This window comes from Melanotaenia boesemani, chromosome 21 (genome assembly GCF_017639745.1).
Source record: "Melanotaenia boesemani isolate fMelBoe1 chromosome 21, fMelBoe1.pri, whole genome shotgun sequence".
Classification (NCBI taxonomy): Eukaryota; Metazoa; Chordata; class Actinopteri; order Atheriniformes; family Melanotaeniidae; genus Melanotaenia; species Melanotaenia boesemani.
The window spans coordinates 19622417-19643035 of NC_055702.1; the positions used below are offsets into that span (position 1 = coordinate 19622417).

General features: G+C 40.0%; 1 protein-coding gene and 1 non-coding gene across 3 annotated transcripts; both read right to left on the bottom strand.

Moving 5' to 3' along the window:
• Positions 1–4790: 4790 nt before the first annotated feature.
• trnai-uau lies at positions 4791–4884 on the bottom strand. Its single transcript has 2 exons — positions 4847–4884; positions 4791–4826 (listed from the first exon to the last, which is right to left on the bottom strand). It is a non-coding gene; the product is annotated as a tRNA-Ile (tRNA).
• Positions 4885–14086: 9202 nt separating this feature from the next.
• Positions 14087–17718, bottom strand: foxj1b (forkhead box J1b). Of its 2 annotated transcripts, none has more exons than XM_041973092.1 (2): positions 17118–17718; positions 14087–16473 (listed from the first exon to the last, which is right to left on the bottom strand). In XM_041973092.1, exons 1-2 carry the CDS (start codon positions 17565–17567, stop codon positions 15589–15591), a joined length of 1335 nt encoding a protein of 444 aa, XP_041829026.1. In that variant the 5' UTR covers positions 17568–17718; the 3' UTR covers positions 14087–15588. The 2 variants fall into 2 exon arrangements, with proteins under 2 accessions (XP_041829026.1, XP_041829025.1); XM_041973091.1 differs by having other exon boundaries at positions 16977–17718.
• Between the last annotated feature and the right edge of the window lie 2901 nt (positions 17719–20619).

Here is a 20619-nt window from a genome sequence, read left to right on the forward strand (position 1 = left end):
TGGTCCGGATTGGTTATGAGTTCTGGGCTAGATCTGATTTTTGATCACTGGGGAAAATTAATCATAACAGAGAATATAATGAGGTTATGATGGCACAATCAAAGAGGAGGAAAGGAAAGGTGCAAATGCTTCCAGTGCAAGACAGAGATCACTCATGGAGTCCTTGTTTAGTGCTGCGGACAGGGCCCATTAAGGTGCTATCCAGGTAGAGTGGGAGGACATGTGGAGATGTTGTTGACATGTAGCACCAATCCTGAATGAGTAATCTGATATCTTGCATTCATTATGAAGCTATAATTTGAAAAACACCACTTTGATTTTGATTTTCTAAACACATTAAGCTTTTATACAGCATCAGAATTGGACAGTATTACTGATACCAGCCTGAATTTTACGTGACATTGGATTGGAAAACAACATCAGTGGTATCACACATCACAGGCCACAACAGCTGAAAAAGAGACATGGATTTTTGCTTAGTGAATCACAATCCGATTAAGTAGGCCTATAAGCAATTATCATTGCACTTGCAAGAAAAAACCCAAAACACTAAAGAAAGAACATTGAAGACGTGTAGTTCAAATATAAATTGCAAGTATGTGTCTCAAATAGTCAGCAGGTGGACCTTTTCAGCTACTGAGGAGCAAAGTGGATGGCATCAAACTATTTGTGCCAACGTCTCTAAAGAGGCTGATTCATAAGAAAAATAAAAATATATATATATAATTTTAAATGGAGTATTTTTTTCCATAGGTGGAAAAGCTGCACACTCAGGTCCATATTCAGTCTTTCTGACAATATTAGAGGCATAACAGATCACTACAGAAAACCCAGAGCATCAGTTTTAAACAAGCAGTGTGATTATAATAAAGCAGTATGTATATATATATATATATATTTATATATATATATATTAGGCAATGCAAGGCAGTTCATTTGTAAAGTGCATTTCATGTACAGGACAATTCATAGTGCTTTACATAAAACAAAAGCATTATTATTATACAGTTATATTGCACATAAGGTGATTATGATGCAATTTTTCAGTCTTTTGCTAAATCTAAACCTAAATAGTCTTGATTTTTTAAACTTATGTATGTAGATTCTGTAACTTAACCTAACCTCCTTTCCAGCCACCTTATGGCTGACATAAAGGGCTAACTTATGTGTATCAGAGACATCTGGGACTTTTACATGATACTAGTATATGTCTTCAGTAGAAAGTAAATGAGCTGGGATGCCATAGAGAGAAACTATGTCTGTAATTTTATTGATCATATAATAAATTTAATTGTTTCCAATCCTGGCTGATGTAACTGGACGTGTCAGGCTTTTATAGTTTTACATAGTTTCAGGTAGTGCAGCAGTGTGCTTTAGGATGTTGGGGTGTTTTTATAGAAAAAAGTCTGGATGGTCATTTCCATCTTTCTAAAATCAAAAATAGGAAAACTAAATGATTAAAACAATAAAACAACAAACAATACCTTGTTGCTGGGTAATATTTTCATCTGGTTCACAATGCTGGTGTTGTACAATAACCAATAACACAAGAACAAAATAACATAAAAATGACACATGGGAATATATAGCTTCCCACATTAACAGCTCACATACTTAATCATGAAAAAACGTGTCCTGTAAATGGTCAGATTCAGTGTGTTAAACACTTTAATGGTATGATGGAGGCTAATTAAAAGTCCATCCAAATGCTCAAGGGATCATTAGATAACCTGTTAGCTGTTGGATCGACATTTGCTGTGCAGTATTCCCTCGCTGCTCATGGACCAGTTTATGATATTCAGTAGATTTAGGTAACTCAGTTGGACAAATAATGTGCTAATATTTTAGAGGTAATGCCAAGTAGCAATCAACAAAAAGACTTGTGAATGTAGCTGGGGAGAAATCAACAGTAAATAGGTTGTTTTTTGGGGGAATTCTCCTCTTGGTTCCTCATAAAGCTTCAAATCATGCATGAAAGGCTTTGATGTAAACTGAAAAACAACAGCTGTGTTTTTCATGGTGTCGCATTGGACTTTGTATGACTTCTGTGTCATGCTAAGGAGGGCTGTCTGGTGTATGTAGCGCTCGTCTCCTCTACATTCACAACTGCTGATCCCTGACTGTCGGCATGGTGCTTTTAACTTCACTGTGGCAGGACCACAGCTAAGAAACTGGAACTGTGTGCTTTGCCCTTTATGAGTTTGGTGGTATGATCCCTTGTGTGCTTTTTTTTTTTTTTTTTTCTTTTGTATCATGTGCGCAGAGTTAATTGCCATATTAATGTCACCCAAGTCACCTAGTAGACACAGTGCGGGGTTTGTAGGAATATTACATTTGAACCATGTTGACATGTCCACACATACCTGAAGCCAGAACCTGTGGACAGGTATGCAGGACCACAAGGCATGGAGATAGTTGTCAGTTGTGTTTTCATTGCAGTGTGGGCAGATGTTTGATTGTGACAGACCCATCCTGAACATCCTTTGTCCTGTATAATGAGTTCTATGCAGAATTTTGAATTGCATCAGTTGCATATTTGAATTCTTAGTCATTTTAAAGGTGTTTAAACATATTTATGACCATTCATCTTTATTAAAGTTACTGGATAAGTCAGCATCCCACTTTGAAGTTGGAAGACAGATTGAGTCTTCTAGTTTGAATAATAGTCTATATGTTTTTGATAATAGCTTTGGGGCATTGAGATTCATGAATTCTGCTAGGTAGCTGTAAGTTTAATTGATTAATGGTATATTTTTTTTTTACATATAATTGATTTAATCTGGTGATATTCTAAAAACTTTTTGCTACTGATTCCATATTGTGAAGTGAGAATATTAAATGAGAAGAAGTTTCCATTTTCTATTATATGTTCTAACTGGTTAATTCCTTTATTTTTCCATTGAGTGAAATTGACAAGTTTTTTGTTTTGCAGGATGTCAGGGTTGTTCCAGAGGGGTGTAAACTTAAATGGAAAAAGTGAGGATTTGGTTATTTTTAGAAATTCCCACCAAGCCACTAAAGAGGAACTGATATTGATGCTTTGAAAACACAACCAGATCCTCCCACAATGCTTGCTCTACATCTAACCATGGTTCATCCAGACCACTAGGTTTAAGCCATTTGGAGATATACTGCAGCTTGTTAGCTAAGAAAAAGTTATTAAAGTTGGGTAGCTCCAATCCACCTCTATCTTTAGTCTGTTGTAAAGTTTTCGGACTGATACGTGATAGATATATGTGAGTCCAGTGACTTAAACCAGCTGGAGGATGGTTTCGTGGGTATCATTGAAAACAGGTAGTTTACTTTAGATAAAACCATCATTTTAACTGTGGCAACCCTCCCCATGAGTGATTTGGGTAAGTGTCTCCACCGTGAGAGATCATCCTCCATTGCTTTAAGTAGCTGGATGTAATTTAGCTTTGTTAGTTCTGATAACATGGGGGAAATGTTTATGCCTAAATATCTAATGTTTCCAGACTGTATTGTAGTATTGGGTGTGTTTTGTAGGTCACAGTTAATGGGTAGTCAGATGTCTGGGCGAGAGATGTCGGTGAGTTCTGGAGGAAAAGTAATACATCATCAGCATAAAGACTTATCTTATGTTCTACATTTTTGGCATGGATTTATTTAATCTCTTTATTTTGTCTTATGGCAGCAGCTAGGGGTTCAATAAAAATAGCAAAGGGTGATGGAGAAAGCGGCAGCCATGCCTGGTGCCTCTCTGCAAACAGAAGCTTGGAGAAGTTTGATCATTTGTCTTCACGCATGCATTTGGGTTGTAATATAATAGTTTTATCCAGTCTATGAAAGATGACCCTTGTGTGCTTTTAAAATGATAATGGTATAAAGTTAAGAAAAAAAAAGATGCTGGAAAAATGCTTAACCCAAGACGATAAATACGGATTTTGACTGGCTGGTCTGTGTATTTCAGAAACTGCTGATTTACTGGGATTTTCACACACAACCATCTCTAGGGTTTACAGAGAATGGTCTGAAAAAGAGGCAGTATCCAGTGAGCAGCAGTTGCCTGGTTGGAGATGATAGAAAGGCAACACAAACTCAAATAACAACTGGTTACAACCCAAGTATGCACAATGCTGTCTGTGAGCACACAAAACATAAAACCTACATGGGCTTCAGCAACAGAAGACCACATCAGATGCCTCTCCTGTCAGTCAAGAACAGGAAAATGAGGCTATAGTTCACATAGACTCACCAAAACTGGACAATAGAAGACAGAAAAATGGTGTCTGGTCTGATGATTCTTCATTTCAGAAGAAAAAATCTTTATTTTACGAAACACACTAAAAACAGTCTTCTGCTTTTAACCCATCATAGCCATAATTACAGCAGGCTGTGATTGTTCTAGCACCTAGGGGAGCAGTTGAGGGGTTTATAGACTTGCTCAGGTGCCCATAGTGGTTCATCTCTATTTCTAGCACAGAGACTTGATCCCAGCTTCTCCAGCCCAAAGCCTACCTGTGTCACCACTAGGCTACCAATCCACAACTGCAACCTTCAGATGGTTGGGTCAGAATTAGGTGTAAACACCATGAAAGCATGGATCCGACCTACGTTGTCGCTTACTGCTTCAGTTGTGTAGTATTTTATTTGCACACTTTGGACCCCTTACTTCACACCCAATCATTTAAAGTAGGGCTATTCAATTTGGTCAAATACCTATACAGAACCTGATTGACTGTTAGATCCACTTGATTTCATTCAGGTGTGTTGAAGCAGAAATACATAGAAAATCTACTTGATTGCAACCCTCATTGGATCTAAAGACATGCTCCAGGTGAGGCTTGAACTCACAACCTCGGCATTGCTTTGCAGGTAGCTGTCTTATAAGTACCACGCGCTGACCGATTGCGCCACTGGAGCTGATGTTTCAGATGTCAACTAAAGTCTTCAAATTCTACAAAGCAAAGACACAGAGCCCAGAACCGTAACTATGTAAATTGATCTAATATTTCCTACAGCAGGGGGTAAAACCTGAGATGTAACATAGAGCCATATGAAATGTCATCTGAGAGAAGAGATTAGACCACACAAAGCTTCACCTCAAGCAAACACCAGATGCCTCTCCTGTCAGCTAAGAGAAGTAAACTGAGGCTACAATTCACACAGACTCACCAAAACTGGACAATGGAAAATGGAAAGATGTTGCCTGGTCTGACGAGTCTCCATTTCAGCTCCAATATTCAGATGGTAGGGTAAGAATTAGGTAGAAACAACATGAAACTATTGATCCATCCTACCTTCTATCAACAGTTCAGGCTGGTGGTGATGGTAGTGTAATGGTGTGGGGGATATTTTCTCAGCACCCTTGGGGCCGCTTGTACCAAATGAGCATGGTTTAAACTCCACAGCCTATCTGAGTGTTGTTGCTGACCATGTCCATCACTTTATGACTACAGTGTACCATCTATTTGTGGGACATTGCTTCATAGAGGTGCATCTGACATATCTGCAGCAGCTGTATAATGCTATCAAGTCAATATGGAGCAAAATCTCTGAGGAAGGTTCCTAACACCTTATTGAATCTATGGCATGAAGAATTGAGGCAGTTCTGAAGGCAAAAGAAGCTCAAACCCAGTACTAGCAAAGTGACCAGTGGAAGCTCTGATCAAGTTGTTTCACCTTTAAACCTTACTTGTGGTGTCTTCAGCGCAACCCTACATTCACAGATATCTAAAGACATACCCCAGGTGAAGCTTGAACTCACAACTTCCACATTGCTCTGCAGTTTATTGTTGTATAAGTACCTTAGACTGACCAGTTGCACTACTGGAGGTGTCAGAGGGGATCAACTAAAGCCCTCAGACTTAATAACAGCTAAGAGACCAGAACAGTAACTGCATGAATTGCTCCATTTTTTTTTAACAGCAGGCAGTAAAGTCTTCAGTTAAATTTTGGTTAAATAACACGACGATGAGGATTTAGATTAAATTGCCTGCATTTTAAACCACAGAGAGACAGCTTCATTTGACTCAGGCGGGACAGGTTTAAAACTAGTGTTTCTCCTGAGCAGTCCTGAAGACAAAATGGGGTCCAACTTGCTGAGGTTGTCTCTGTTCCCTTCCTCTGTCATGTTCTCTGTTCTTATTGTTTCCTTCTTATTTACCACTTAGAGTTGGGTCTTCATCTCACAGTGCTGTCTCTCATCTTCTCCTTCGCTGTCATGTCTGGGCTGTTTTGATTTCACCTCTCCCTCCATCTCACTTGCCCCATATCTTGCTCTGTTTTCTTTTTTTTTTTCTCCTTTACCTTTTCCCTGCAGAGGTCCTGGATGGCTTTGTTCTCCAGTGGCTAATTTGACTGTTCTACTTGCCAGCTTAGCAGTGGGAGCTCAGTGTGTGTGTGTGTGTTGCACCTCTCCCTTGCCAGCCTCTGTTATACAACACTAGTTCTCGCCTCTCCATACAAACACCTCACTTGTCAGCAAATATACACACATACATGCATGCACGCACACACAAAATGACAGCCCTTCTCACTGCTTCATTCATGCATTCGACAGTTCACACGGATGTGCAGACTTTTGCTCTACCAGCGTTTATGTAAACTGGAATGATACTTGAACTGATGACACTTGACGTGTTTGTAATCACTGCGAACGCAAAGATGATGATATGAGGTTTAAAGTGAGGATTTGTCCCCCTCTTTGAGTCTATTCGAGACAGACAGGTGTGATGTTGAAGCAAAGCAGCGATTGGTTCCAGTGAGCAGAGTCTAATCAGCCATCAAGCATGAGGTCCTTAAGTGGCTCTGAAAAGACAGGGCACACACAAATGAAATGCATTAACTCAAAATGCAAATGCAGTGTTAAATATTGAAGGCCAAACTCAAATGCATAGGCATAAACCAACCAACACACACACACGCACACACACACACACACACACACACATACACACACACACATATACTGAGAACCATTGTGATGCTCCACTGGGACGAGCACCAGAGCACACAATGTTCTAATGGACTGATCTGCTAAGCACATAGCCACACACAGTCACACACATGCACAAATACAATCTGCTCATATGAGCCCGATACCTTACCTGTCAGAGGCAGGTGTGGTCTCCAAAGACCCAATCAGTTTTAATTAACCCCCGGTGGTTTAGGGCAGGTGGAGGAGGGGTGTGGGTGGTAAGGAGGTCGATGGGAGAGCAAGAGGAGCGGAAAGGAGAAATGCTTGCCACTGCAGGTGGGATGATCATCAAAATAAAAAAAAAATGTTTTAAATTTAAAAAAAGTTTAACAATTAATTTTCCTTTAATTCATCATGTCATGTTCATTAAGAATGTTTAGCTCACTCACTCTCTGGGAAAAGAAATCACATCACATGATCATTATTAGCAGATTGGATCTCCCTTACCTTACAAGACAGCTAGATTCTTGTAAGATTCTCAGGAGGACATTTAGAATAACCATGTTGTGTTAAATCTGGATGGAAGGAAAGCCTGCAAGAAGAAAAACCCAGAAGCCTCTGCTGCCAGATTTAGATGCAGATATATGTTCATAGAGAGTTCCCTCTAAATGTTTGAATGGATGTCACAAATCTTAACCAGACTGGGATCTTTTCTGTCTTAATGAATGAACAGAAAGGTAACCTGACATCAACACATAGAAAAGCTTAGTTGTATCTTTTTCTCACCCACCTCTCAGAGATGTGTTCCATCACCAACCCTGGCCCCACATCCATTATTGAAGGACTAATGGTTGGTGGAGCCAAGACCAGGTGGATAGGGTGTCACTCCGCAGTCATCCTTATGTAATCAGAGGTCATTTATTGAGGAGACCTGGATGAGGTCATTATGGGTAAAAAAAAAAAAAAGAACCAGGTGAGTCACCGTTTACAGCTGTAGATTTGACCCTCACATGTCTGTTTACATATTAAAATAACTTAATTTGCTCCTGTATTCACATGATGCAGCTGCTTCTGGATCTTGGCAGGTTTCTGTTATAAAATCTGCTACACAAAGGAAGTAGACAAGGTTGGGATAATGTGGATTCTAAATGGACTTATGCACATGTATCCTCTGTGTGTATTTGTCTGAGAACTCTCTGTATGTGTCTCTACAGTTCCCTCAGTGAGCCAAATGCTGTTCAGCTTCACAAAGCAAAGCAGCTAATCAAATAAGGGCCCTTACCAGCACACAGATATATGGTGACGAATGGAGGAGCTGCATGTGTGTCTGGAGGAGAAGGTGGTGGAGGTATTGTAGTGGCTTTAAGAGACCCTGGATGGGGGTGGAAGCACACACACACACACACACACACCTTCACACCAGCATGAATGCTCTCAGACAGAGCAGATAAGTAAATGAGCAAATTTCTTTCTTTTTTTTTTTTTTTTTTTTACTGTGTCTCCTTAACCTTCGTTTCCACCTGATTGGCCCTTAAGGGAAAAGTAAAATGTTGCAGAATTTCTGAAAGACTTTTCACTGAATTTAAGGTTTAAATGTCGGCTGACTGATTGATTCATTTATAAAATATATGCAGTTTGTGGTAAAACAGCTCATCTAACCATATTAAATTGATTTGATAGGGATGGAGGGATGTATAAGACAGGAAATTGTCCTCCTTGACAGGGTGCCACAGAACTCTTACAAGTTCTGTGATTTAAAATGAGGCAGATTAGCTGGCCACATTGATGAGGTCGGTCCAGACTTGTTTTCTGCTCTGCTCTGCTTGGCGTGAACATCAACGCTGTGCGAGTGGCGCGGCTCCAGCTCTGCCTCTGGCTCATTTTCCACACTCTTGTCTGTGCTCACTCTCCTGACACGCTGCCCTCTCTCCAAGCCCACTGTGTGGGCATGAGTTTTAGACCACGTGAGGGGTTCATGCAGTTGTAACTGTGCGCCTGAGTAATCCGTGACTGGCCTAAGTATTTATGCTGAGTGTGTGTGAGCGCTTTTGGAAGTGTGTGTGGCAGCTGTGCACCCTCCTCCTGTCTGCCTGGGAGACAATTACCCTCTCGCTGCGACCAGAGAGACCAAAGCCACGGAGCAAGAATGTCTTTTACTGACCAAGTCCTGGATGCCAAGGTGCACAGACGCAAGCCAAGAGATCTATATGTGGACACAAAGAGATTTGTTATAAAGTTTTTTATTTTTGCTTTGTTTTTTTAGAGCTACATAAGAAAATTTGTGCCACTCATGTACATTAAAAATTAAGCTTAGAGTCAATTGAACTCAGCTTCATTTAGATAGCGCCAATTTGTGACAAAGTAATCTGAAGACGCTTTTTAAGATACAGTCTAATCCAATTACTTACTAGTTTAATTCAATTCACTATAATCCAATTATATTCCAATGAAATCTTTTTGATCATATATTCCACATTATTTCAATTCATAATAATTGTTTTCATATAATATCAATTCATTTTTTAAAAAGAAAAGAAAAAGTTGCCTAGCCAAGGAAGACATGAGATTTAATTTAATTTACTCTTTTAATTCTCCATCCCGAGTATGCACATGACAGAAAGGAAAAACTCCTTTTTAACAGGATGAAAAACCTCCAGCAGAACCAGGAAGGGCGGCCATCTACCTCGACTGATTGGAGGGTGAAGAGGACAAAGGAGAGGTGTCAACAAGCAGCATGGCTCTAGGCTTGTCAGGATAGGTTTTTTTTAAAGGGGGAAGCAGCTCAGCATGTTCTGACAAACATCTGCTGACCACCCTTTCTAAACTGTAAGCTGCTTATTAACAAATCATAACATTTATTTCATATGTACAAAACATTCAAAATGACTACCCATGGCCTCAGAAAGATCTTTGGAAGTAAATCTGCTTTCTTGCAAAGATTCCAATGCAATGTTTATTGCTTCATTTACACCAATTTTTCCATCGTAGATACAGACACCCACTGCCACAAGCCTGTCCCTGTCTGCTTTGGACGCCAGGCAAACAGATACGATCAGTTGTTCTTAAATTGGATTACAGACATTAATCTTTACAAAAGAAGTGAATATACTTCCTGTGAAATGTAATTTAATACTAAATTTATATCATTCACATTTTTTCTAAATTGGTAACAAGAACACCTCCTTTTCTGAACATTTAAAAGCAACAGCTTAACAAAGACCATAATGAAAACAGTAAAAAGAAACATATTTTTGGTAGAATATAAATGAACATAATTACTAATATAACTGAAACTAAACATGGCTGCCTGACTAATGCCGGGTAGAGATAATCTTTTGGAAATGTTGAATGTTGTTGATGCATGAGAAATAATAACGCAGGACTAGTTTTTTCTTTTTTTATTTGTACTTTTAAATCTAAATTATTTTCCTGACTCACCTTATTTATCTTATCTTAGTTTAGCATACAGATTTTTATTCGACTAAGAAGCCATATTGTCAAACTTCAATCAGAAAGAGATCTGGCATTGTCTTGTGGATTCACACTAAGCTTTCCTTGAAAAATACTGGATGACTTTATAAACTCCACTAAAACCTTTATGTGTTGCTCAGTATTGTAATATTGCTCCTGTTTATCCCAGACAATGTGATGTTTGTGATTTTTTTAAAAGGAATTAAATTTTTTTACTTGAAACATGGACAGCTTGCTGTAGTCCATCTTCAAGGTCCAGTATAGGATGCGGTGTCATGTAGCACAAAAAATTATAGTCTGTAACTAACTGAACATGAATTGCATATAACTAACCGAAACCCCAAATTCACGTAGCTGTAAACATCACTACATACTGTTTGTCCTTTCTGGGATACTGTAGCAAGACAGCTGGGGCAAGACTTAAACTAAGGACTACATAATTAATTTTATGTATAATCCCTGGGATACCCTACGATGAATGAAAAGAGCCTCCCTTGCCTCCAGGAGACTCTAGACATGTTTATAATCATCATTTGCAAGTTGCAATTGCATTAGCCCTCATTTGCACATCTTAATTTGGTTGCACATACCTCAAATAGATAAAATTTGCACATCAAAACTAAAAATCCAATCTAAAGGGTCTTTTGCGTGGGTTCATAGAGATTGCAGATAGAGTCCTTAACATTTGCAGGAAAATATAGTCACAAAAAAGCAATTCTTGAAGGAAATAGCTTAAAATTCATTTTTGAAGTGATGAACCTTTTCTTAATGCACATAAGTATGATGTGGACTGATCTAATATGCGAATATGTGAAACCTTGAAATAAAATTAAATAAAATAAAACACCCTCATCTTTGTACACCTCACACCTTTTATTCTAATTAACTAACCACTGTTCCTTTCAAAATGGAGCAGGCAGTCTAAATGGAACCTCCATTTGCATTTCATACATAATCAGCAGCCTTTCGGAAAGCCTGTTTAGGTGCACTTCCTGTCTAAGCACCTCCTCTTGTGTCGAGCCAGTCCAGAGAGGCATTAATGGATTGTCAGACCACTGAATATCATCCCAGTCTTTTCTCCTTCATCAATATGTGATGAGAGTCTGGAAACTAGAGATGGATGACAATTTCCTGCTGGTTCAGTTTAGCAATGGGAGACTCCTACTAAATGTCCACTCTGATATATGTGTCAGGCCTTGCTCTAAAGCACTGATGTGGACATTTCATTTATCAGTGTGAACTAACCCTTATCTGTGCATGTAATCATTCATGGGCTGGGGTTTCTCAGGGGCTATAAAGCAGGCTTAGGGCACTTTCCTGCTGCCACTTTTTGCTTTTTTTGCCACAGTGAAGGATCTAATTTGTGAGGGGCCCCTTCATGTGTCTTCTATCTCCTTTATCATACAAAGAATAGCTTATTTGCCTTACCCAATAAATGTGGAGCTGAACCCACTGCCTGTGTCACACAGGGGGATAGCTTCTTTTGCAAAGCTGGTTGACCCTCTGTATGCCTGACTCTAATCAGAAGCAGTCCAGAGGGTGCCATGATGGTAATAAAACACTAACTACATCCTCATCTTGTCTCTGCTCCTGCCTCCACCTCCCTATGTGTGACCCACAAACACAACACAGGCATGCTCAGAGTGATGCAGAGCTTCCCAGAGGGGCACCAAACAGGAGGTTATAAAGCATTATAAGCCTGGTTAGCCTACAGTGACAGCAGGGCTTGTTCCTCCTTCTTTCAGCAGGTCCGCATGCTGGGCAGCCCCAGTCTCTCATCCACCTTTTTGAATAGAACCACAGGGCTCTGGCTCCACAGAGATAGCGTTATCTGGCCCGCCACGGGGCTCCGATCACAGCCATGTACACACACTCTCAGTAAGCAGCACACATCAGCGTGAGTGCAGACAAAGAAACCTGTGGACCAACACAAACATGACGGGTGTATATTGTAACCATCCACAAACATGTGTGCACAGGGTCCCAGACAAATGTGAACATCCATACACACACACACACACACAAGTGTGAGTGCAGTTGATGCTGCTTTACACTTACACCTAACAGTAACACTGACACTACAACTTCCTTCAGTGTCCACAATGTATAAAATCACTTCATCTTAATCAACTGAAGTGATATTTCTGGATGCAGGGTGGTCACACTCCTTAGCCTCAAATCTGGTTATAGCCCCTGTTGTTTAAAGGACTCTGAGTTATTCCGCCCATTCCTGGAGACCTCCACACATGACCTGTCGCCACTGGAAGCCGCAAACCAGAGGGATGGGGATAAGCTGCGCTTTGCTGCTTTTTACCCCAACAATTTCAATTAAAAAGAGATTTGAGGTGGAAAAGCACATTTTTATACAGGGCATACAAGCATCCTGGAAAGGCTGAGGTGAAGCAGTGGTCAGTTTTGAGGGTATTTTCTAATAGCTACCAGACATGTCTTATTTATAGGAATGTGAGTGGGTAGATGCATTGATGGCATGTCCTTAGAAGGAAGATGTGCGACCTTTAAACAGATGCTAATAGTACATGTGACTGCATAACAGGAGGTTTTCACTGTCTGAGATCATCATCTTAATTTCAGTCTTTATAAATACTCAATATATATCTCATATTATACTCACAGAGTGAGTTAATATACATAACAGGCTACATAATTACTATACTTTGTTTAGCATACCCCTGGAGAACTTGGCCCACGTTTCTTATGAATTATTTTACATATCTATACTTCAGTACATGTATTCTTATGTAGGTTTAGATAATGGTTTATTTCTCATGTGGCTATGCACAAGCAACATAGAACAGGACAAAACAAATCGAAAGCACATCTTAATGCACCACCATGCTAGAAAAAGAGCAATACCAGTGAAAGAGTGAAAGGCAGCATATATACTAGGCAAGCAGAAAAGCAAAGGAAGCAGTATGAATGCTTCCTCACCATGAATTTTCCAGACATTTGCTCTATTGTTGATTTTTTCGTCTTTATGTGTGGTCTGACACACTTGGACATTCAGCCCTAACTAAAAGTGTTTTAGCTAATGAACCATATGTGTTATATACATTAAAAAACATTAATACATTAAAAACTATATACATTTAGATGTTTTAAAAGCCTGACTATGTCTGTATCATTGTGAGTAGGCTATGTTAGCAACAGGACAGTTAGCATTTTTCTAACACCAATTAATATTGGTCATTAGCGCAGCCTCAGTTAGCATAAATGCAAAAATACTTAAATGCTTTACCTGAAAGTATTCTGCTGCTAACAGTGTTGCAAACATTTAGGTAATAACACGTTGTAAACAAGCTAACAAGTGTTTGTATTTAGCTAACAACACCATTTTAACTTAAATGCTTTACTTAAAGGTACTTAACTAAATACTTAGTCAACAGTGTTGATGTCAAAATATCAAGATGCAGTACATTACGGCCATTTTTTAATGTGCTTTTATTTGAGAGAGAAAAAAAAGAAAATCAACCTAGAGTTGGAATGATCCATAGTAGTATGTATCTGCAATTTAGTGTATGATTTTACTACCGTCAACCCCCTGTATGTTTCACATACCAGGCAAGTCCAGGCCTGTCTGTGCTGATTAATGATAAACCCTGATAGACGTTTATCTCTTCATTTTACACACACACTCACACATGCACAAACACACATATCTAAGTCAAACAATGAACCTGATCACTGAACTATGTTTTTTTTTAACTCTTTCTTTAATTGACACCATTTATTGCATTAAGGCATGATTGCATTTCCAAACAGATTTTAAAAAAGTACAAATCAACATATGCAATATTTAAGAGGCATCCAACAATAATCAATATGACACAATGACAAAGTCTGGCCTATAAAAGTTAGAATCATGTGCCTCCCTAAACCCCTTGCTCCCAAATTTATGATCAAATTTGCCAAAACAAACAGTACAGCTTAAAAAAGGAGATATACATAGAAGTCATCAGTAAGAAACAAAGAAAATCCAACACTCCTCTTATTAATCAACACAAAAACCAGAAACACTAACAAACTGCATATTCCTTATCAGCAAAATTGGCCCAATAATATTGACAAAAACCCACTTTTGTGTCTACTTTAAAAAGAAAGACTGAAAGCGCTTGCCGATTGGATTTATTGCAGTTTTACTTCAGCGCTCTTAAAAAACCCAGAACAAACAATTACAGCATAATGTGCTTCATTTCCATCATGGTTAGTAAACATTTAAAAACTTAAATTTAACACCAAAATCAAAACAAATCATCCTGGTAAAAAGCTTTTTTTCTGTTTTTCTGTCTAGCTTTTCTAAAACTGTCTATCAAAGTGCATAATGTTCAGTTTCATTACTTTTTTATTTGTCTGCTCCTCTGTTTGCTTTGCGATACATAAATGTAGACAAAAAGCAAATAGTCTTGCAGTGCATCATGCCATATACTTTATTGAATATATATTAAATAGACTATATAACGATGTCATAAGTGACTGATTTCTAATATCTTACTATGAATCTTAAGTTTTTATGTCTCCATTTAGCTTTGACAGCTTCATCTTTCATCATCACATGACACAGACGACTGGGATGAATGGCTGATTATGCTGCATGTTAGTAGAAAAACAGTTCATGCTAATGTAGCACAATAAAATCCTGTAAGTCCTCTCAGTCTCATATTGACTGTGCTCTGTTCAGAGTACTCCAAAAGAGGGTGGTTGAGTTTTCCTTGTTTTATTCTCCAGAAAAACAACTCACAACACTTCAGTCCAGATATATTTCAGCTCACATCATCCTCCACCAAAAAAAGTTCTGATTTTGCAAAGCAAAATAGTCCAAATGAAGACTTAATTTGGTATGCAAGTCTCTGTTCTGTTGTCATTTATTTGAACAATTCAGTATCAGTGCTGCACCGTGCACTGCACTGCTTCCCGATACAGAAGAAAAAAAGTCTGCATCAGGAAATAATCCCCAATAGTGCTAATAAAGTTCAAAGTCAGTGTTTTTTAAAGACACCTCTGCTAGCTGTGTTTGCAAGACAGATTTCACAGGATTGTGTTTGCATTGCAAAGTGAATGTTACAACAAATAAATGACAAATATGCAGTGTGAATTGCAGAATGATTGGAGGAAATTAGAGGTAAGTGAAGCTTAAATGTTTTATCCTTTCAGAGAATGCAGAGATGGAATTAGGAACTAGACATCCAGATCGTTGTATGTAAATAATTTTGAGTCGGAAGTCACATGTAGTTCTCCATCCTATCCAGTGGCTGCATCTCTGTGAAGAAGCTTTCATACAGACCAAATCCCTGATCCAGAGTCAGAGGAATTGCTTGTGCCTCTTCTTTAATCTCCTCCCATGGCTGCAGTACAGCCTCAACTGGCTGCTCTGGGAACAGTGTGGGGGGCTCCTCGAAGTGCTGCAGGTGGTGGTGACTCTGGAGCAGCTGATCTTGGTCCAGCTGCAGGTGTTGCCGCTGCTGTGGATGCTGCTGCTGAGGCACGTGAAGCTCTCCCATGTTGAGCATGCATTCCATGGAAGCGGTGCTTAGATCCACGTAGCCATAGGACTGATGGTGGTTAAGGTCCTGGTTTTGACCCATAACATCTCCTCCTCCGCACCACCTCCCCAACCCTGTTGAGTGCTGCCTCCCCTGCATGGAAACCTCCATCTCACAGCCCAGGGAGCTTAGAGCCGTGTTGATGTCCAAATCCTCAAAGGTGCTACAGCTTCCACTGAGAACGTCATCAAACACTGACGCCAGGTCAAAGTCCCCCTTCAAGATGTCTGTTTTGTTAGCTTCTGTGGCTAACAGAGGAGACTCTGTGGCTCTGATCTTGTTGTTGCTTTTAGAGGGCAGGTGCTTCCGTTTGTTGCCCACCCCCTGGTAAGGGCAGGTATTTTGGGTGCTGTGATACCCCTGAACCAGTTTGTTCTGTCTTTGTGTGCCACCGCTGCTGCTGTAGTGGTTAGCAGACATCCTTCTGCGTTTGAAGATGCCATTGACAAACATGTCCGCGTACTGAGGATCAATCTGCCAGAAGCCTCCCTTGCCTGGCTCGTCTTTCTGTCTGGGGACCTTCTTGAAACACTTGTTGAGAGACAGGTTGTGACGAATGGAGTTCTGTGGCAAACACAAAGAAAGAAAAAAATTTAATATCAAAACCAATGTAGCTCAGTCATGCAAATACAGAAAATGTCATTGTGTCAGGCTGACAGGAGAGTGGGTGTTCAGGGTATTGTTGTTGTTTGTATAAAAGCAAATTAATCTAATGAGGCTTTCTAGTAACAGGCAGCTTTGTGCATTTCAAACATGATCAGCTGTGCTTAGCTGCCATCTCTCTCAGGAGCCCTCATTAACACACATGTACTTCCATACACATACAGGAGTGCTTTCTCCACTCCAGCATACAAAAAAAACCCTACATGATGATAGCGATCGGTGGTTATCAAAGGCAAAAATAAGACAGAAGTTGGTTAAAGGTTTAAAAATATCTTTAAACAAGGTTGTTCTCTGATGAAGTGGCTGATAGCGACACAGGAGTCAATTGCTCACCCTTCCCTCCCTCACCTCACCATTTGTCAGACTCATAAATTATATAGGGAGAGTTATCTGGTCTCGGTTACCTGCCAGCTGGGCTCCGCATGTCTGTAGTAGCAGAAATTCTCTGTTATCCAGTTATAGATTGTGGACAGAGTCACTTTGGGCTGCTTGCTTGCCTGCATAGCCATGCAGATGAGCGATGCGTAAGAATAGGGCGGTTTGACTTTAGGGTTGGTTTTGTAGTCCACTTCCACCGGAGGGCTCGCTTGAACTGCGATCTGAGCGTAGCTGGGCGTGGGGTGAGCGCAGCTGGATAACCGCGGGGTAATGGCGGTGGAGTCGCTGCCAGAGGTGACCGGGATTCCCAGGTACAGAGGCATCCCGGTGGCAGCAGTGTCCCCGGCCGGAGGGCTCGACGGAGAGTCTGTCCCAGTTCTAGGGAAGCCGACGCGTTTGAGAAAGAGGTGCTGCTGGGAGGATGGGCATCCGAGTCCGGCGCCGTTGGGTCGCTCCGGGTCCCCGCTGAGAATGGAGAAATTCTGGAGCCAGTGGAGGCTGGTGAGGCTGTCGTCCAGGAGGGCAGAGTCACAACCAGTGACATGATCCTCCGGGAACACCGCCAGCCATTTCTCCTTAAACTTGTTGGCAATGTCGGGGCTAGTCAAGACCGGCATCGTGCTATGTGCGCGCGCTAGAGGCTGAAGACGACCAAAATATCTTTAAACTGACATTCAAAGTTTAAAGGCTCGCTTTAGGTGAAAAAAGAGAAAGAAACAACAACAACCAAACAACCAAAAAACACAAAAAAACAGATAACTAAATTAATAAAAAATAAACCCTTAGGAGTCAAATAAATCACCTAAAATGAAAAGTCTTTGCACCAGATCTAAAAAAAAATATATACAGTTTAGTAAACGACGCGTAAATTCTCTGCTTCCGATGCCTCGCTGAAAGGGATGCTCTGCACCTGTTGCAATCCGTCCCTGCCTCGCCTCTCCAAGGACTCAGTGGCGCATCTAGTCTCTGCGCAACAAGTGCGGCGGGGGGTAGGGCGAGGAACAACCACTTCATATGGAGAATTAAAAAAGAAAAAAGAAAAAAAGAAGATGGGCGAGGGAAGAAGGAAGAAGGACGACTCAGGATAACCTGGCTTTTAGTCATCCAGACGCGGGGCTCTCCTGGAGTGCGTGGGAGCTGAAGACGTGAGAATATGTAGAGGTTGTAAAATGAAGTCGCCCATAAAGCCCGAGAGACTGCCCACGATCCCTTCAAAACGTCTGGGAGGGGATTTCTGATTGGCTGGCCAACATATTCTTATCCATCTAGGTTTTATTTTACCCTCACCCCCACCCCTCCCAACCAACCCTCCTGCCACCTCAGTCTATAGAGTGAATGTTAAATGACTTGACACGTACAGTTCCACATGCAAAAACAATAAATAAGAGACGCTTTGCCGCCTCTTTGTCTTTAAACCTCTGTCTTGGCCCCGGTAACAAGGCTGAAATGTGACCTCTGCAGCGCGCGACACAACCGCTCGACTGGCGCTGAAAAAGACGCGCCACGGGTCCCGCGCGCCGCACCTGTAAAGACAGCAGCATTTGCACAACTACAGCTGATTCTGATTACAGACTAAGAGGCGCACACAGACCTTAAGTCCTGCACTTCTTTTAATTTTTAATACAGAATATTTACCCACAATCTAAATACCCAAGGATGAAAACTCGACAAATTACAATATACAAATACAATAAATATATGCAAAACACACTGATTCAAACAGAGTAATGGTGCCCTTTCATTCTTTTGCTTTGTTTTCGTGAAATTTCTGGATTTCTAACACAATTTTCTGTCATTTTTGTGCACTTTGAAATTGTGTTTTCTGAATTGTCTTGTTATCCAGTGCCACCCAGAACAGAAGAATAAGCAAATACTCATAAATGCTTGCGGATGGACAGAGATTTAAGCTGTAGAATAACAGAGATGATTATTCTTAAAATCTTTAATTTACTCATTGTTCTGAGTAGGGACAAGATCAAGTGCAGCAACTGTCGGGTAAATAAAATATTAAACATGTTATATAAAAATGCACATTTAACTTTAAATTAATGTACATTGATAAACAAAACGGACAGTAAAGTTATTAATTCGGCAGTTTAGTGTCATATCCCACACGGTTGTTTTACACAGAGGTCAGGTCAAAGCTACTGTGAATCATGAGGAAACACTGCCACCCTGTGGAAAAATAATGAATTGCAGCTGCACCAGAGGCAAAAACCACACTGGGATGAAAACTAGTGTAATGATGGCTCAGGGTGGCTTAATGTCTGAAGGAGAAGGGGTGGATTGCAGATCAATATAGTATTGTGGAAAGAAAATATCTCCCATTCAAAGACAGTAGCTACTGAATTTCCATCTGTGGCTCATGTGTTTTATGATAGCTAGGCCCTAAAAACTGAGGATGCATTATTATTGCAGGCAGGATGAGGCAAAGTCGGTGCCACAGCACCAACATATTTATTATACATAAAGAAAGATGTTGCATCACACCAAGAAACATTGACTTTTAGAATGATTTATAAATTATTTATTTAGATTTTTAACAAAAGGCTAAGTGGGACAGGCAATTTTGCTATTTTGTTTTATCTGGTTTCTCTTCTTTATTGGGGCAACACTATATATTTTGTCATACGGACCTTTTTTTGTTGTAATATTTTTGTTAATCATTGTTTTTATCGCTGAAGCTTGGCTGAATCTTTTGCCCTATTGGTAACAGGTCAATAGGGCAAATAGTTGTCACATTATTTAAAAAAATATATCTTAAACTTCTAAAACTGGAGTTTAACTTAGGGACTGTAACAGCATCTTCTAAATAACCAAGCGTCCATAAAAAAGACTAAGAGTGCAACAAGTGAGGTTAACCTGTCAGCTAGCACAACCGCATCAAATATCATGTGAGACAAGAAATATGTTGAGAAACCTCCAAGTTTTTTGTGTATTAAATAAAAATTAAAGGATATTCCCGTGGATGGACTGGCGACCTGTCCAGGGTGTACCCTGCCTCTCGGCTATTGATTGCTGGGATAGGCTGCAGCTTCCTCGCGACCCTTAACTGAACGAAGTGGTACAGAAAATGGATGGATATTCTCGTGATTATTACTGATCTTAGCTTCAAACCAAACTTTAATTTATTGTTGTTATGTCATCTTCTCGCCAGCAGGTGTCTCTGTTTCCACTCTTTACCCCAACGTCAACAGATGTAACAGTTGAAAGTATGTTTACAGTTTACTTTACCCAGAATTCTGAGCGGCGTGTGTTGAGATCAGGGGGCTCAGTTTAGAAAAACTCTGCACATTTAAAAACTTCTTCTACTGAAAGATGTTGCCTTTATTGACCCTAATTCCCCAGCATTATTCAAATGTAAAAACATGGAATTGTAATATCAGAGTATTCTCAGCTCCATCTTAATTATATAATCATCGTTTCATTTGTAATTTTACGTAAGAAACCACAAATATCCTGTTGTCCTACAATATCAAAATAGTTCCACTTTGATAAATGATCAAGTGATAAAGTATATAATTGTTAACTTCATTAAACGTAATTGCCGTCGTTATGCGTCCTCGTGACAACCGATAAATAACATCCAAAGTCCTGTTGGGTGTTTTTTTAACAGTGCAAACCTCAATGAAAGCAGACTTCCATTCGGTTATAACACAAACAGAAGAA